The sequence below is a fragment of the Schistocerca gregaria genome, chromosome 7 (assembly GCF_023897955.1).
Source record: "Schistocerca gregaria isolate iqSchGreg1 chromosome 7, iqSchGreg1.2, whole genome shotgun sequence".
Taxonomy (NCBI): domain Eukaryota; kingdom Metazoa; phylum Arthropoda; class Insecta; order Orthoptera; family Acrididae; genus Schistocerca; species Schistocerca gregaria.
Window position 1 is genome coordinate 379,406,122 of NC_064926.1, and position 19,731 is coordinate 379,425,852.

General features: G+C 38.2%; 1 protein-coding gene across 6 annotated transcripts in view; it reads left to right on the top strand.

Annotated features, from left to right (window-relative positions):
• Nucleotides 1-19,731, top strand: part of LOC126281787 (protein AF-9) — a 110,116-nt gene that overhangs the window by 43,379 nt on the left and 47,006 nt on the right. For 3 of the 6 annotated variants that reach the window (XM_049980995.1, XM_049980994.1, XM_049980997.1), the window contains exon 4: nt 7,922-8,059. The exons of the other annotated variants lie outside the window; for them this stretch is intronic. In XM_049980995.1, coding sequence (XP_049836952.1) covers nt 7,922-8,059 — 138 coding nt within the window. The remainder of the gene's footprint in view (nt 1-7,921; nt 8,060-19,731) is intronic. 6 annotated transcript variants of the gene reach the window in all.

The window sequence follows — 19,731 nt, forward strand, 5'->3', positions numbered from 1 at the left end:
AAGACAACAACAACAACACCTCACTAACATGCTGTGCAGATACAGTTGTGATAAGTGAGAAACTCAGGACTAGTAAGGAAAATAGCTTATGAAAAAGCGCATCCTTGGTTTAAAAAATAAATAGATACATAAAATAAAATAAACTTGTAATGTTTCCACTTATGCTGTTCCAAAACTCACTACATTTCTTGTTTCACCAGCTATCAGTGGCCTGTAAAGATTATATTTGTTCATCAAAAAAGTCTGTAGTTAGTGGAATAACACAGTCGATAATGAAGTTTTGCATATAATCCAATGGCAAAATACTCTCCTGTTTCCATGCTGTTGTTTGCCAAAATCTCATTTCGATATCTCAAACAGTTTATTAAATATTAGGAATGTTGTGGATATTTCATTCTAGTTTTATCACAGGCCCACGCAATCAGAAGTGAGTGTGCTACATCCAAGTCTAAAGAAAAATTCAAGATGTTATATAAATTTCATGCACAGCAATATTTTATGTAATATACACCACATGCAAAATTATATTGCCCCTGTGTTTCATTGCAAACTTTTTTGAATTTTGCACAGTGTCTTACTTAAATTGAAATATCATGAGAACTATGACCATTAATGAAATGATGGGTGCGCCATTGTATAGCTGAGCTATAAAGATACTAGTAATGCAAAAATGAATTTTTTACGTTATAGTTTCTGTAAAATTGTTCAAGATAGATTACAGGTCATGCATGTCAATTCTGTTGTTGCCGACCAGTTGAAAGCAGTCAAACGAGGTTGGCCTCCCCTTCTAAACAAACGAATGAACTCACCAAGTGCTTCCGACAAAAATTAGTTACTGCACATCGACCACCATATCCAATGCAGACTCTACATACATCAGTGTGAGCCATTTTCTAATCTTATACAAGGCTGCCATCTATTGATGTTGAATGTTGTTACTGGAGTGGGCTGCAGAAGGTGGTTTATGGAAGTGTGCAAAATTCTTGATAAGTACATTACCAAATAAATGAAAGATGAAAAAAGTAGGAGGCATTTCTTTCTTTCTAGGTCTTATATCAGCAAAAATTTACATGCTACCTCATAGGGTAACATAGTGGCCTTGTAGAATCATCATTTATATGAAATAGAGGCTGGGGGGGGGGGGGGGGACGATGGGTGGGAATACATGACTTTCAGCCGCACAGGATATTGTTGTAATGCAATGCCTTAAGTTTAAAATTTGTGCCAGACCAGGACTCAAAGCCAGCACAAGTTTTTAACTTTCACCATTGCATTACCACAATGCCCAGTGTGGCTGGAAGTCATGAATTCCTACCCATCCTTTCCCTTTCTTTCCCTGTCCTCTATTTCATATAAATATATGCACCAGACACATCATCATGAGTGGTGTCTGTTCTGTCAGTCATATCTGAAAGAAAAGACACCACTCAAATACATACATAAAATCTACATTGTACTTATAGCACACAAGTCAACTACCAGCAGGTGGCACCTGGTACTTGTGCCACATATGAATAAAAACTAAATTTATAAAATTAATAGATAATATTTTTTCTTTGTTGAGAACTCTGTTCTTGGGAAGTCTTTATTACAATGTGTGGTTTGTTAGGAATAAAAACATTATAAAAAGTCGCAAAAATATGTAATTCGATTGGCACAGTTGGTATAATATCAGTGTTGCATATCGTAGAGTATATGTTGATCAGTTATTGTATTTTTATCTATTAAACTGAAAATGTTTTGGGTGAACTAAAATCACTAATTTCAATAAGAAAATTAAAACAACCTAGACAGACAAAACAATCTGTTTTACTGGAAGAAGGAGTTGAGCATTGTACTCAGCTATCAAACATTCAGCCTGCTCCTCCCCCCTCTAATAGCATGACATGCACTTTGTACACTCATGTGCAGTATCTCATTCCCTCCTATGTGTTGTTATTCTCTGAAAAAGAGTGTAAGTTGACAGTTTTTGACTCCTTCTTATGTATAGTGAATGGTTCTCTTAACTCATTCTGTTCCAAAGTCCTACAAAAGTCAAGTTTTAGTAATGAAATTCCTGTTTGCTATTTTTAAAATGGCATACTGAGGTTGCTTCATGTTTCTGCTGCTGTATAATGCAGTGGTTGTGCCCTACAATTGATGTACATGTCATCTTGAGCGTCTTATGTTATTTATTTAGTATTCACAACTACCGCAGAGAAATCGACTTGCAACTCTCCCCCTGCCACTTCATTCAGCAGTTGTTATTGTACATAAGTGTTATTTATTTGTAACAATGTTTAAATTTTCGCTTTTAAATCTCACATAAAAATTTTTGCTTAAGGAAATGGAAACATTGGAATTTAATGCATCACAGAAATTAAAATGGGGAAGTGATAGTTTAAGTTGAACTTGGTACAAGAAAAGAAAAGAAATTCTTAATAGGATATTACTAATTTAAAAATTTCTCACTTGGTTAACAGACATTTGAATTCAGGGTGTTTTGTATCTGCTGTCTCTAGTGTTGTAGGGGAACCAATGCCCTGTAGGCAAGCTGCAGTGACCACGTGATGCTCAACCCTGTCGTTCAGACAGTTTGCCAGAATGAACTTGATAAGTTTGAAATGGCCTTGGAAAGAAATCTGAGAAAATCATTGCACCATGTAGCACTTCAGAGTGGTGTGTAATTAGTATCAGCTCTCACAGCTGTGCTATCAGCAAAAACACACTGTAATACTGACCTAGACACATTGGTGTGCATGGAATAAATCTGGGTCTTTTCGTTAGCTGTTAGTTCCTTGAAATATGGTTGCAGTATATTGTTTACGTACCGTTCAGCAGGTATGGTTTGATGGAAAATATCTGTCTAATTATATGTCTTGCTATGACTGCACACTGCACTCATGTTTTTACATTATGCAGAGGTGCTTGGTGTGACTGATAAGGATTTTCTAAAACTTTTTTTTTTAAAATTATAAAAAATGTTAACTCTCTTCATCGTAGAAAACACATTACTTTACATTTGCCTATTAGTTTTGGTTGCTAAACAACAATCTTCAGATCATTGAGAGTAACAAGAAAAAGAAAATTATACTAGGTTAAATTGACTTCAACAATCTTCAAAAACATACAATATTTTGGAGTAATAAACATTAAATTCTATAACATATCACCCATAGTCAAGTCTGTCTGCCCACATTGTAGGTCCGAACGATATCATCTAATAAAATATCCCAGCAATATAAAAATAAATGGAAAATACCTATCAGGTCAATATGAACAATAAACAATTTCAATATATTGTAGAAAAAATCAAAAAGAAATAATAAAAACATATCATACTCAGTGATAAGCCGGGTTAAACACTGTTGGCTATATCAATGAAGTTGCAGAGTGTAATTGTGAATCTTTGAGGGAAACAGAACATAATCTTTTCTTAAAAATGAAGGCACTAGAATAAATTAAAAGCATAAATTAATTTAAAAACAAATGAACACGAGAAATGTAAAATATAAATAAACATACTGTGCTTATTAAGAAGTGTGTCTGAGTGTAATTTTTGACAATTTTTTAATGGTGTCACAAGCACAGACAGAATTTAGTGTTCTAATGATTTCAAATGGTAATAGACTTGATCAGGTTTTTGTACTTTTGTATTTAACATTTTCAATATTTACAAATTGTAATGAGTGTATGCTTTGTACTCCGATACATTTCTCAGCAAGCATGGTATGTTTTCTTATATTTGACATTTCATGTATCCTTCTGTTTTTAAATTAAGTAATCTTTTTAAGTTGGTCTGTTGCACATATATCGTGGTATATGTGCCGATGGATGTGTGTGTATGTGTGAGTGTACACCTGTCCTTTTTTCCCCCTACGGTAAGTCTTTCCGCTCCCGGGATTGGAATGACTCCTTACCCTCTCCCTTAAAACCCACATCCTTTCGTCTTTCCCTCTCCTTCCCTCTTTCCTGAAGAAGCAGCCGTCAGTTGCGAAAGCTAGAAATTCTGTGTGTGTGTTTGTGTGTTTTATTTATTGTGCCTGTCTACCGGCGCTTTCCCACTTGGTAAGTCTTGGAATCTTTGTTTGTAATATATTTTTCCCATGTGGAAGTTTCTTTCTGACTTACCAAGCGGGAAAGCGCCGGTAGATAGGCACAATGAATAAGACACACAAACACACACACAGAATTTCGAGCTTTCGCAACCGGCGGCTGCTTCGTCAGGAAAGATTGAAGGAAAAGGAAAGATGAAAGGATGTGGTTTTTAAGGGAGAGAGTAAGGAGTCATTCCAATCCCGGGAGCGGAAAGACTTACCTTAGGGGGAAAAAAGGATAGGTATACACTCGCGCGCGCGCGCACACACACACACACACACACACATATCCATCCATACATACACATACACAAGCAGACATATTTATGAAAATATGTCTGCTTGTGCCTGTGTATGTATGGATGGATATGTTTGTGTGTGTGTGTGTGTGTGTGTGTGTGTGTGTGTGTGTGTGTGCGCGCGCGGTGCGCGAGTATATACCTATCCTTTTTTTCTGCTAAGGTAAGTCTTTCCGCTCTCGGGATTGGAATGACTCCTTACCCTCTCCCTTAAAACCCACATCCTTTCATCTTTCCTTTTCCTTCCCTCTTTCCTGACGAAGCAGCCGCCGGTTGCGAAAGCTCGAAATTATGTGTGTGTGTTTGTGTGTTTTATTCATTGTGCCTATCTACCGGCGCTTTCCCACTTCGTAAGTCTTGGAATCTTTATTTTTAATATATTTTTCCCATGTGGAAGTTTTTTTCTATTTTATTTACGTCATCTATATATATATATATACAAAGATTCCAAGACTTACCAAGTGGGAAAGTGTCGGTAGACAGGCACTATAAAATAACACACAAATACACACACAAAATTTCTAGCTTTCGCAACCAACGGTTGCTTCTTCAGGAAAGGAGGAAGGAGAGGGAAAGACGAAAGGATGTGGGTTTTAAGGGAGAGGGTAAGGAGTCATTCCAATCCCGGGAGTGGAAAGACTTACCTTAGGGGGAAAAAAGGATAGGTATATACTCGCGCACACACGCACACACACACACACACACACACACACACACACACACACAGACATATCCATCCATACATATACAGACCCACATCCTTTCATCTTTCCTTTTCCTTCCCTCTTTCCTGACGAAGCAACCGCCGGTTGCGAAAGCTCGAAATTCTGTGTGTGTGTGTTTTATTCATTGTGGCTATCTACCGGCGCTTTCCTGCTTGGTATGTCTTGGAATCTCTTTGTTTTTAATATATTTTTCCCATGTGGAAGTTTCTTTCTATTATATATTCCACATGCCCGCTGCCTCTAAAATACCTGACATCTTATAGAAAACACAAAGAAACCTGTTATTTCTGAACATACACATCTAGAAAATACGCTCAGTGTGATGTGGTGGAGTCGGTCAAAATATTGTTGGTGTCTTAGTGGCTAAGTGAGTTATCTGACAAGCTGGAATGGTGTCACATAACAGTAGTATTTGGTTTAACCTGTGCTTCAAGCTGTTTCTTTTAAATAATTTCTGTCAAACAATAAAACTAATTGATCAAAGAGATCAGAGGTCGTATTCAAGTATTTTGGCCATCTAAAGGATACAGCATGTAGTATCATCACCATTTAGTGCTTTGTCCAAGACTTCCATTTTTATTCATTTTCACCGTGGAAAGAACGAAGTTTAATAAGTGTTCAATAAATTCCTTTTTTTTATGGCAGCAGGAATGGCCTACGAAATGTTTTCTCGGGCCCTCAGGGCAGGATCTTACAAATTCCCTCATATAATCCATTTCATTTCAACACATATGTTTTTGGTAAGAATGAGATCTGAGGTGGAAGTAAACCATTCAAGGACAACTTACTATAGTTGTGCATTTCAAACCATGTTTGTTCCAATATTGAAATTTGTGTGGAACATTGGTTCTGCTTGAAACATGCTACTTCCTCAGGATATAAATCTTTCACTGATGAGTATGTTAAGCAACAACAACTAGAAAACTATTTGCTGCAGAATATATGGTTCATTGAAAAATTATTAAATTTTGCACTTTTGATTGAGATTGTTGTTTACCATAGAGTGTCTGATTGATGGCTGCACATTGGCTTTTTGTAGACCAAAAACATAGGAAAATCATATCCCTCAACTGAGGAAACACTGTAATTCATTAATTCTTTCATTCATGTGTCCCATTATTCATGGTATTACTATGATCATGTTGTTACTCTTACAAAAATGTACTATTTGGATGGACTATGTGATCAGTGCATTCCATGCTACAAATTTGTTCCATAAAAAGGTCCTACATTCCAAGATAACATTACTCTCAAAGTCACATTGGTAGTTTTCTTCTGGTTGGAAAAATATACAGATGGAATTGGAAAACTCACAAGTCTACTTCCTTTCCTATCATTGCACATGAACATCGTCAAGCTTTTGTGGTTGGTTTTGGAGTAGGAAACCCAAAACAGATTTCCTCTTCCATTTCTACCAAGAGAACAAAGTGTTACACTGTATAATAAATGCTTAAAAGTAGCTTTTGAAGCAATTCACAAATTTTACATATGCATTTGAAAGTTAATTGCAGTAGACACTAGGCTAAAAGTGATCCAGAATTCATTCATATATCCCATTATTTTAGTGACCACCTGTTTTTAACATTCTAAATACCATCTTTCATCCTAGTTTTCTTGTTACGTAACTGATATGAAGTATGTCTTGAATTGGTAAATGCTAAAGCAGCTGAAAAATACAGAGTGAACATGTACATAAATCATAGCACAATCTACATCTCTCCTCTGTAGCATGGCAGCAGATGTCCATTAGAAATAAAACTGAGATTAAAGATGCACATTATTAAACTACCAGTACATGTGAATGTGTAAAGTTGGACATAAGTTATTGCATTTCACTTACATTACTTATGATGTTTTGAAAAATCAGGAAACCATCCAGATGTAGAATTTTACATTTTGATGAAGGAAAAATTGCCATTGAATGTATTGTTAAGAAATTAGCATATCCAGGTGATAGTAAGAAACAGTTTTTGAATATTATTACATGCATTTTAAAACCAGTATTCAGTTTCTATATATTTGTATTCTGCTGGTACTCAAGCTAGAGCCCATCGTACAAAACAGCAGACAAAAATAGATTTTCCTTATTATCTCAGTATTGTCAGGTGCTGTCCAAGATGCAGGGTGCCGAATATACTACAATTTATAGTCCTTCAAGTGAGAAAAATATTTAAAGAAGAAAGGACGCTATCTCTAGTTTGATGAAACTCAGTACTTATGGGTGGCTACTGAGTGTTTTGTTTCAGCTATTAACAAGATAGATGTATTGTTGTGAAAGTCTGTTTTTAATGTGAAGCAATCATGCCATTAATCATATTTTGCATAGGGGGTAATTATCTGAGAGCTAAAGTTAATCATATTATGTAACTGTCTGCTGCTGAACAGTAATAAAACTTCAGATATTTTCAGTCTTTCCCTCTTCAATTAAACAAGCAAACAATTAGCTTTTTTGTTAATTGTCCCAGAATACTCAAGAGCAGTTGATTTTTAGAGACTTGCAAGTCCTTTAATATCTTGCAAAAGTCACATATAGTAATCATTATTTTTTGGTTTGATGTAGTAATAAGAAGACAAAGAACTTGGTGCTGCTTTTTGGTGCATCCAATACTTCGTGCACTTAAAATGATATGGAAATGTGTCATAACAGCACTTAGAATAATTTTGATTAAGATTTTTCAAGTCTTCTTATCTTAATTTGAAACAGATCATATTTTCTGTTTTAATTTGAAACCCATCACTTTTGTCTCATGCCTCTAATCCTTGCACCTGGTCAGAAGGATTAATCTGAGATGGGAAGTAGAGATACAACTGATGGTTGCAGGTAGGTGTAGGGACGGAGCCTGGATCCCAATTAGAAAAACTTCCTGCCAGTGGAGGGGACGAACAGTCCTCTGCAGCCCCTTCATTAGGCAGCAAATCCAAGCTTGGATGGGATGCAACAAAGAAGCACAAGGTTAAAGTAAGTTACTCTGTCACATCTTATGTGTAAAGCATTGTGTGTAAGTGTGCAAACATAATTCATCCAGAGCTCATTAATAAAACTTAATGAATTTAGCATGTTTCCAGCAGTTATGAGTTGTGCACTATGTAGCATTAAGTGTTTTCTGCTTGGAGGTAATACCTTCAGTTGAAGGCTTGTTTATGAGGCCAACACAAATGCTTATGGATTTGCTCCCTTTGGCAATACATTTTTTACCTCATTCCATTCTTACCTATTCTGCATGCTTACAGACACAGGCATTATATTTTTTGAAACTACTTGGATGTAATGTTTTTTTTTCCATTCTTATATTTAATGGTCAGGCAATTTTCAAATAATTCTCAATCAATATGAATGATATACTTAGTGAAGGAGTATATAGTACTGTTCACATGCAAATGAAAGTGTGAGCAATCAATAGAGCATGCTGAAGCAAATGATAGTGTCTAGCATATAGATGCACAACCTTAGCAGGCATCAGAGCTTCTCAGTCGCATGCGGTACTTTAAAAAATTAATTAGCTGATTTATAAATTAATGCCATACTTGCCATTCATTATTTAGCATTAAAAAAGTTATAACGCTATTAAATATTGGCACTTTATTTGTTAGTAGGTAGTGCTGTCTTCCAAGCAAGTCTGAAACTGCTTAAAACAGCACTGAAGCCAGGTTGAGCACTGATAAGATAGTCCTGGAGAGCAACTTCAGACTGCAGTTGAAAGTACTGTAAATACACCACAGTTTTTCTTTGGTCTTCAGGCTGCCAATTGAGTTGTCATTAAAACTGTACAAAATGACACAGTGATATATCTTCATAACATGCTAAAATTGTGTGACAGAGTTGAGTCTGCTGCCTTTGATAAACATTGTTAACCTTGGAAAAGTTGTAGCAGTCAACAGCTTCACGTCTCATGCAAAATACTTTGCTGTTTTAGATCGATATCACTGTAGAAGAAACACCTTTAGGAAAATATGCTTTCAAATTGCTACCTGTTGCACATTTCCTTCTCCAGCAATCAAAGCATCAGCCTTTCTGCATTGTAACTCAAGATAAATTCATTGAGGGGCCCATGTTTAGAATATTGCACCAGGAAATGTAAATTTTCATGATAGATGTTAAACAGTGTGTGCCAGAATAGACCTGTGTGGCAGATTAAAACTGCTTGCCATAGCATGACAAACCTAAATCATTACCTTCTGTGAGCAGTATTCAGTTGGGAGAGCATTGCACCCTGAAAGGCAAGAACTTTTCATTCTGGCTATAAGGTGCATCGAGTCATAAGCATTTTGTATTTCAATTTTCTCATAAACCAGGAGGTTTTGTATCAGGAAAGTGTATGTGTGTCTGATGCAGTGTCTGGAAAGAGTCAAGTCTAGGTTATGTACTGTTATTAACACACTGCAGTAAAGAGTTTCATTTAAGATAAACTGAAATACAATTTTATCAATGCTCACACTTTGAGATGAAGAGATATGGGGTATCACTGTGATGACACTAACAGAAATATGCACAAAACAAACAGTTGTATATTCTCTTGAAATTCTTGAAGCTGTATTGTGTATACTCATAGGCACAGAGTGCTGGCTGGGCTCTCCACCGGCATTTGTAATGAGTGTACTAGCTGCTGACATATGACAGTCTATACCCAGTCCCCACACCTGCCCTCTCTGTCAAGTGGATTGAGAACAAGTTAATGTCTACTAGTTGTACAATCTACTAACACAGATATAGTTTGTTGGGGCATTGCTCCAGGAAAAACAGCAGTTTATTAATATTATAACTTGTAACAATAAACACAATCATTATCACTTTTAAATTGTGTATTTTTATTTTTAAATAACTGGTTTCGATCTTCTAAGATATCATCTTCAGATCTTACATTCCTTGATAACAATAGGAACCACTGGCGTGAAGCAGGTCCATCTGTGCAGGCGTGGAGAACATTGCTCACTGCTGCAGTTTTCTCCATGCCTGCACAGACATATCTGCCCCATGCCAGTAGTTCCTAATGTCATCAAGGAATGTAAGATCTGAAGGTGATCTCTTAAAAGATTAAAGCTGGCCATCAAAAATAAAAATACACAATTAGCATGCAATCATGGCTTTGTTTATTGATATAAGTTATCAGATATTTTTGTCCTGTGATAAAGGAAATACAATGCTGTAAGTTGCCGATTTCTTGCCAGATGCAAATCACCTAAACAGAAAAATATGCCTCTCACCAACTTCCATTTCATGTAAGAAATTCCAAAATGAATTGAGAAGTTAGCAAAATTCTTGACACCAGTTTTACATGCACTTCACCTTACATGTGTCTATCTATTTGGTTGTCAAGCATGCTGATGAAGCAGTGATCAGATAGTAAGGCAGTAACTCTGTCAGACTACTAGATGTACCATGCTTAGTAAGTAGATGGTTATGATAATTTGGTATCATCACTAACTACATGCAAATTTCAAACAATGTAATTCATTTTTTGACCATTCTGATTTAAGTTTTCTGTGATTTCCTAAATTGCTTCAGGCAAATGATGGGATGGTTCCTTTTAAGGGGCAGCCGATTTCCTTCCCCATCCTTCCCTCATCCGATGGGACTGATGACTTCACTTTTTGGTGCCCTCCCCCAAATCAACCAACCAACCAGTCATTTTTCTTACAGAATTTGTGGCAGCCATAGCATTATTTTGTGCAGTAATTCTTGTATTCAAAAATTTTAGGCAATTATTGGTTACCTATAAATAACTATTAGAGTTAAATTGAAATACTCCTAATAGTGAGGATTGTTTTAAATAATTTAGTGTCAGAATCAATTTTTTGTTGTATCCCTCATAAAAAATTTTTTACCCACCAGGAGGTAACTACAAATGCTTGGCAATTGTGAATGATAAAAGGTTGGACATTCATGTGGTGGTCAAGTAGAGCGGAAGTGGCAAATCCAATGATATTGCTATGAATGTAGGAACTGAATGCTAATCTTAATTCAGCACAAACATCCACATAAACAGAAGAAATGTTTTCCTACAGTTCCTTAACAGTGGTTGTTGCATGGTGTGATAAGTGAACACTTGCCGTGACAGTGCATGTTATAACAAAGGTGTGGCATCACAGTGAAAACTAACCAATAATGGAAAATCCGGGATGGAATAATGACAATGTTATGAAAAGGATAGATTGCTACTCACTGAATAGTGGAGTGTTGAGTCGCTGACAGGCACACCAAAATGACTGCTAAACAAGTAAGCTTTTGGCCAAAAGGCCTTCTCCTGAATTAGGCAAAACAAACACACACACACACACACACACACACACACACACACACACACACACACACACACGACCACTGTCTCTGGCTGCCGAGGCCAGACTGCAAGTAACAGCGCGTGATGAGAGAGGCACTCTTGGTTGGGTAGGTAGGAATCAGGCTGGGGTGGGGAGGGAAAGGGTTAGTGGGGTAGGGGTGGGGAGCAGTAGCCACCGCCCCTACCCTGCTATCCCTCTGCAGCCCAGCTTCCTCCCTACCCCCACCAACCAGATTGCCTCTCGTATCATGCACTGTTGCTCGCAGTCTGTTCTCGGCACCCAGAGACAGTGGGCATGTGTATGTGAGTTCTGTTTGTGTGAGTGTGTGTGTAGGTTGCCTAATTCAGAAGAAGACCTTTCGCCCATAAGCTTTCTTGTTTTAGCAGTCTTTTTGGTGTGCCCGTCTGTGACTCAACCCTCCACTGTATGGCGAGTAGCAATCTATCGTTTTCCTAATACTGGAACTCACAAATAACATTTATTGGGAACATTATGAAATGGTACTTAACTTTGATACACTTTGATGCTTGGCACTTGTTTTGCTAAACCTAATACAATGATATCTAACTTTGAGTCTTTTGGCTGTCTGTAATATTGTAAGTCTCACTGATATTAAGGCTTTAGCTCCTGCTAAATCAGAAGGTAGGGAATACTGTCTGAGCTAACTGCAGACACTGATGTGAACTTTCAAACTGTTGGTGTGAAACTGGTGAGTGACAGATGCACATCGTGTTTTGAGACCATCGGCCCACCAGTACAAGTTTGAAGTAAAGTAGTCCGCTGATGACCTTGTACCCTATTAGCTGTTCCCACTGTCAGTGAACATACAGTGTGCCAGAGAAAGTGGTGTAGAAGCAGAAGACATCGTCGTTTGTGAACGCCATATGGAGATTGCTGAGAGATACCAGGCGAGTGGTTATGCCTGTGTGGTGGCAGCCTCTCACAGTGTTTGTTGATATGTCTTGCTTGGTACACAACAGATCTGAATGATTATCTTGTACTGAGATCATGAAAAATGATGAGAAGATGGTGTACTTCATTAGTGCAAAAAGTTTCGAGAATGGGTTAATAAAAACATAAAGAAAAGTTAAGACAGTAATTTTAATGCTCCAGCTGTTCTATGTAGCATCCCGATATGAGTACAATGCACAAAAATGTTCATACAACCATGCGAAACTGTCATAAAAGTCTTTCTTGGTGATGTTCAACTCAAGCATTACAGTGCACCTTCTTCAGGGATCTAGTCTTCACTTTGTTGTTTTGTGACAAGTTTGTATTGATAACACAAAGTCTTGTCATCCATGACTATTTTTCTCAGAAAAGAGATGCTTCCATTTTTCGTTTCAGTTAAGTAATGGCAAGTGTCCACACAGTGTTGTGAGATAGACTTTGCACACTTTTCTTGTCTTTAAAACTTTCTTGGGAATATCTTGAACGCTTGATGTGGAACTGTTCCATCCATTGCGGTTTGTGACGCAATTGTGTTGACACACTATGTCTGCACTGCCTGTTCACAACTTACTAATTGAATGCAGGTGTTAGTCCAAACTGCTACCATAATGACAGCACTGATGTCACTTATACACCAGGAATAAAATCAGTTTTGGAACATTCAGGGTGGATGGTGCACAGTGTCAATCATAAGAAGAAAAGCTTGTGATCTCCTGGTCAAATGGACCTATACTAATCTAACGTAAATAGTAGCTGGCTTTTTGTTAAGGAATGTCTTGGTAATGTTAGCTTACACATCAATAGAGGAAACTGAAAAATGCTTGTATAATGACCTACAAGTTACAGGACAGGAATACGAAGTTTCAAGCTAATGATTTTGCAATTGATATATCCAAGGGCATGTCTTTGGTCCATATAAATTGGTACAGCAAACCAGCTGTATAATAGTCAGGCCTCTATCTCAGAATCATGTGCTTAAATAGGTAAGAACATCCTCAAGGCCACATGAATATCATGTGGAGTGCCACATCGAAATGAATCTGACTTCGCGCGCGCGCGCGCGTGTGTGTGTGTGTGTGTGTGTGTGTGTGTGTGTGTGTGTGTGTGTGTGTGTGTGCGCGCGTGCGATTTTGGGAAAAACAATGGAAACCTAAGTTGGGATGACTGTACAGGATTTGAACATCATTCCTCCAGAAGTCAACTCCAATGGCTTGCCCTCTTTACCACCTTGCTCACTTGACACATATGAATATGCACATATAAAACATATAATTTGAGCAGATAATGCTGATCAGTTTGTAACTTACAAACAGTTCTTTCTCAATCCAGTGAAGATTAAAATGCAATACAGTTGAGATCTTAATATCTACACGACATTTCATCACCATCATCATCATCATCGAGAGAAGGAAACGTAGTAGGTGAATATGGATTGGGGGAGAGAAATGAAAGAGGAAGCCGCCTGGTAGAATTTTGCACAGAGCACAACTTAATCGTAGCTAACACTTGGTTTAAGAATCATGAAAGAAGGTTGTATACATGGAAGAACCCTGGAGATACTAAAAGGTATCAGATAGGTTATATAATGGTAAGACAGATATTTAGGAACCAGGTTTTAAATTGTAATACATTTCCAGGGGCAGATGTGGACTCTGACCACAATCTATTGGTTATGACCTGTAGATTAAAACTGAAGAAACTGCAAAAAGGTGGGAATTTAAGGAGATGGGACCTGGATAAACTGAAAGAACCAAAGGTTGTACAGAGTTTCAGGGAGAGCATAAGGGAACAATTGACAGGAATGGGGGAAAGAAATACAGTAAAAGAAGAATGGGTAGCTTTGAGGGATGAAGTAGTGAAGGCAGCGGAGGATCAAGTAGGTAAAAAGACGAGGGCTAGTAGAAATCCTTGGGTAACAGAAAAAATATTAAATTTAATTGATGAAAGGAGAAAACATAAAAATTCAGTAAATGAAGCAGACAAAAAGGAATACAAACGTCTCACTAGGGGTAAGATAGATACTGCCTACAGGAAAATTAAAGAGACCTTTGGAGAAAAGAGAACCACTTGTATGAACATCAAGAGCTCAGATGGAAACCCAGTTCTAAGCAAAGAAGGGAAAGCAGAAAGGTGGAAAGAGTATATAGAGGGTCAATACAAGGGCGATGTACTTGAGGACAATATTATGGAAATGGAGGAGGATGTGGATGAGGATGAGATGGGAGATGCGATACTGCATAAAGAGTTTGACAGAGCATTGAAAGACCTGAGTCGAAACAAGGCCCCCGGAGTAAACAACATTCCATTAGAACTACTGACGGCCTTGGGAGAGCCAGTCCTGACAAAACTCTACCATCTGGTGAACAAGATGTATGAAACAGGCGAAATATCCTCAGACTTCAAGAAGAACATAATAATTCCAATCCCAAAGAAAGCAGGCAGAGGTAAAATACAGGGAGCGAAAGGCTACTTACAATGTGTACAGAAACCAGATGGCAGTTATAAGAGTCGAGGGACATGAAAAGGAAGCAGTAGTTGGGAAGGGAGTAAGACAGGGTTGCATCCTCTCCCTGTTGTTATTCAATCTGTATATTGAGCAAGCAGTAAAGGAAACAAAAGAAAAATTAGGAGTAGGTATTAAAATCCAGGGAGAAGAAATAAAAACCTTGAGGTTCGCCGATGACATTGTAATTCTGTCAGAGACAGCAAAGGACTTGGAAGAGCAGTTGAACGGAATGGACAGTGTCTTGAAAGGAGGGTTTAAGATGAAAATCAATAAAAGGAAAACGAGGATAATGGAATGTAGTCAAATTAAGTCGGGTGATGCTGAGGGAATTAGATTAGGAAATGAGACACTTAAAGTAGTAAAGGAGTTTTGCTATTTGGGGAGCAAAATAACTGATGATGGTCGAAGTAGAGAGGATATAAAAGGTAGACTGGCAATGGCAAGGAAAGCGTTTCTGAAGAAGAGAAATTTGTTAACATTGAGTATAGATTTAAGTGTGAGGTAGTCATTTCTGAAAGTATTTGTATGGAGTGTAGCCATGTATGGAAGTGAAACATGGACAATAAATAGTTTGGACAAGAAGAGAATAGAAGCTTTCGAAATGTGGTGCTACAGAAGAGTGCTGAAGATTAGATGGGTAGATCACATAACTAACGAGGAGGTATTGAATAGGATTGGGAGAAGAGAAGTTTGTGGCACAACTTGACAAGAAGAAGGGATCGGTTGGTAGGACATGTTCTGAGGTATCAAGGGATCACCAATTTAGTACTGGAGGGCAGCGTGGAGGGTAAAAATCGTAGAGGGAGACCAAGAGATGAATACACTAAGCAGATTCAGAAGGATGTAGGTTGCAGTAGGTACTGGGAGATGAAGATGCTTGCACAGGATAGAGTGGCATGGAGAGCTGCATCAAACCAGTCTCAGGACTGAAGATCACAACAACAACAACATCATCATCATCATCAACAACAACAACAATAACAACGTATCCAGGTTTAAAAAAGGACTCTTTAAAAGTATTCAGTCTGAAAATCAGAGAACATGGCAGGATGCTAAATATTTTTGTGGAATGTTGCCCAAGATAAGTCATTGTGGTCTCATATTGTGAGTACATCATAACAAAGAAAACGTATAAAATCAAATTTGAAACAAGTTCAAGTAAAGTATCTGCAATGCAGATGCAACTTGCTGAATACATGGTATCATCTAAGAACTTTATGGAAGTGGTTACCACCTAAATTGAAAGCAAATGAAATACCTGACATAACATAGCTTAGAAATGGTCTATAAATTGGTGGTATCGCTGGCCTAATTTTAGAACTACTGTGAGTTACATACACCACTACAAACTGTTTAATGTTTATTGTGCTTTGCAGAAGAGCAGATGATGATGGAACATAAGGGATAACATATAATATGAAAATGATGATCCTAATCAAGTAAATATTTTACTTGGTTTCGTTGTTACTGACAGCTTTTAGAAAGTAATACTTTATTCGTACAGCAGAGTATTGCAGTAGGAGTTGCTGTGTGCATATCTGCACTTTAAACATTTAATTCAAAGACTTTTTTAATTTCTTTTGGCACTAAGTATTTATAAAAAGCAAGTCATGCCTTCTAATCCAACTAAAATTAATCTCGTGTAATGTGAGTACTAGTTGTGACATTGTTATGCCAAAGAAGTAGAAAAGACAAGGTGTAGCCCGCTACTGTGTTCTTTTCAAAAATGAGAAATTTATTCCATTTTGAAACAGCCAAGCCCTCACCATTTCAGTTTGAGACCAGCTACCATTCTTTATTGGAAGCTTTATTATTTTTTAAAGTGAATCAAGGGTTGCAGAATGTAATAGGATTAATCAGCCAATGCTGAGGGGAATGTGGCACTAAAAGCAGTAGATGAGTTTTCTGTTTGGGCAGCAAAATAACTGATATTGGCAGAAGTAGAGCGGATATAAAATGCAAACAGACAGTAGCAAGAAAAGCATTTCAGAAACAGACATTATTATGAAAAGGATGGACTGCCATTTACCGTATAGAGGAGGCATTTACTTGCAGGTAGGCACAACAAAAAGACAGCCATACATTTGAGCTTCCAGCCAAAAGACCTTCTTCTAAAGTAGAAAAACACACACACAAACCACTATGTCTGGATGCAGAGGCTGGACAGCATACAGCCAACTGCACCTCATGGGAATAGCAATCTGTGAGTGATGTGGGAGGCTGGGGTGAGGAGGTGAGGGATACTAGGGTAGCAGTGAGGCAAGATGTAGTGCTAGTTTTAGTGCAGGAGTGCCCACAATTACTTTACCTTTGACAACATCACATACAAATAAATCTATGTTACAGCAGTGAGCACCCACATGGCATCATCTTATGCCAACCTATTCATGGGCCATCTAGTGGAATCCTTCCTAAAAACAGAATCCAAACCCATCGCCTGGTTGAGATTGATTGATGACATCTTGATCTGGAATGAGGGTGCGGACATCCCATCCACATTCCACCAGAACCTCAACACCTTCTTCCCTCCCCCCAAATTCACTTCACCTGGTCCTCGTCAACCCAACAAACCACCTTCCTCGATATTGACCTCCACATCAAAGATGGCTACATCAGTACCTCCGTCCATATAAAACCTACCGATCACCCGCAATACCTCCACTTCAACAGCTGCCACCCATTCCATATCAGGAGTCTCTTCCATACACTCTAGCTACCCATGGCTGTCACATCTGTAGTGACAGCAGTCCCTCTCCAGAAAATACCAAGGGCCTCACTGAGGCCTTCATAGACCAAAATTACTCTCCTAACTTTGTACAGAAATAGATGTTCCATGCCCTGTCTCACCAGAAACCTACCAACTCCCACATTCCACACACAAAGGAGCACACCCCTCATGGCTCAGTACCACCCAGGATTGGAGTAACTGAATCACATTGTCTGCCTGGGTTTTGACTACCTCTTGTTGTGCCCTGAAATAAGGACTATCTTTCCCATTATACTTCCCACTCTTCCCACTGTGCTATTCCACTGCCCACCAAACTTACACAGTATCTTTGTTTATCCTTAGTACACTGCTGCTACAAACTTCTCGCTTCATGGCTCGTATCCCTGCAATAGACCTAGATGTAAGACGTGTTCCATACATCCTTCCATCACCGTCTACTCCAGTGTGGTAACAGGTGTCTCCTGTCCTGTCAGTGGCAGAGCTACCTGTGAAAGCAGTTATGTGATCTACTTAATAAGCTGCAACCATTGTACTGCTTTCTACATGAGCATGACAACCAACATGCTGTCTATCCACTTCAGTGGGCACCGAAAAGCTGAGGTCAAGAGACAGCAGGACAACCCAGTTGCTGAACTTGCTGCTAATGCAATCTGCTTAACTTCAATGACCGTGTCACAGCCTGTGCTGTTTGGATCCTTTCTACCAACAAGTTTTTCTGAACTGCAGAGGTGGGAACTCTCCTTACAGTATATCCTACATTCCCATAACCCCCCTGGACTCAACCTTCCCTACTTCCTGTCATGTACCTACCTATCCCCTTCTATGTCCCAATCCATCACTAAACAGCCTTCTATTCCATCAGTGCACCATGTAGTCTTTCCCCCACTCTTCTACTTCTCTCCTTTACCACCACCACCCCTCCCCCACTTAGCACCCCTACTCTGTTGTTGCCATATCCCTGCTCCCACAAGCAGCACACCACCTCCTCCCATCCCCTCACACCCCTGCTCTCCCCCTCCGCAACCCCCTCCTCCTTACCCTCACCACCCAGGGTTTGCTTCTCCCATCAGGAGCAGTTGGCCATACACAGTCTGGCCTCAGTAGTCAGAGACCCTGGTCATGTGTGTGTATGTTGTGTTATTTTAGAAGGCAGCCTTAAAACCAAAAGCTCAAATGTATAGCTATCTTTTTATTGTACCTCTTTGCAACTCGTTTCCTCTATATGATGCATAATATTGTCATTATTTCATCCTGGATTTTCCATTGTTTGATTTCTGAAAAAAGATAAATTTCTGAACATCTAATACAGATTTGTGTGTTAGGAAGTCTTAAGCTTTGGAGTGTGGCCTTGTACAGAAGTAAAATGAAGTCTGTAAACAGTTCAGAAAAGAAAAGAGTAGAAGCTTTTCAAATGTGGTATTATGGAAAAATGCTGAAGATTAGTTGTATAGGTCAGATAACTAAAGACGAAGTACTGAATAGAATTTATTAGAAAAGAAATTTTTGACAGAACTTGACTAAAAGGAGGGATCAGTTGATTGGACATATTCTGAGGCATAAAGAAATTGTCAATTTGGTAATGAAGAGAAATGTGTGTGTGTTTGGAGGAGGGAGGGTAAATGTAGGGGGAGCCAATGATTTGATTACAGTTCAGAAGGATGTAGGTTACATTAGTTATTCAGAGATGATAAGACTTGTGGAGGATAGCCTTATGTGAAGAGCTGCATCAAACAATTCTTCGAAGTGAAGACCACAATAACTTCTTTGACATTATTATTTGCATCTATGTTGTGATGATCATTATGTTACCATCAAGTCAGAGAGCAGACAATTCAATTTTAACTTATATTTCTCCTAGAAATACTGAATGTGTTTGTTTTGATATTGGGTAATGTTACTCTTTGGTTCTACACTTAGCAGTATGAATATGTAACAGGTTCCTAGCACTGCTACTGGGCATGTTCTATCACCACTCAACTATAGTTGCTCTACTAGAATGAAGTTTATCTTATCAGTGCAAAAACCAATACTGATTTAGAATGTATTGTTTGCATTATTAAGGTTAACTTCATTTCATACCGACACGACAAATGGATACCTTACAATATGAGATCTGACATACATACTGCTACATTTTGGGGCCTAAAATAGCTATTCAGTTTCTTCA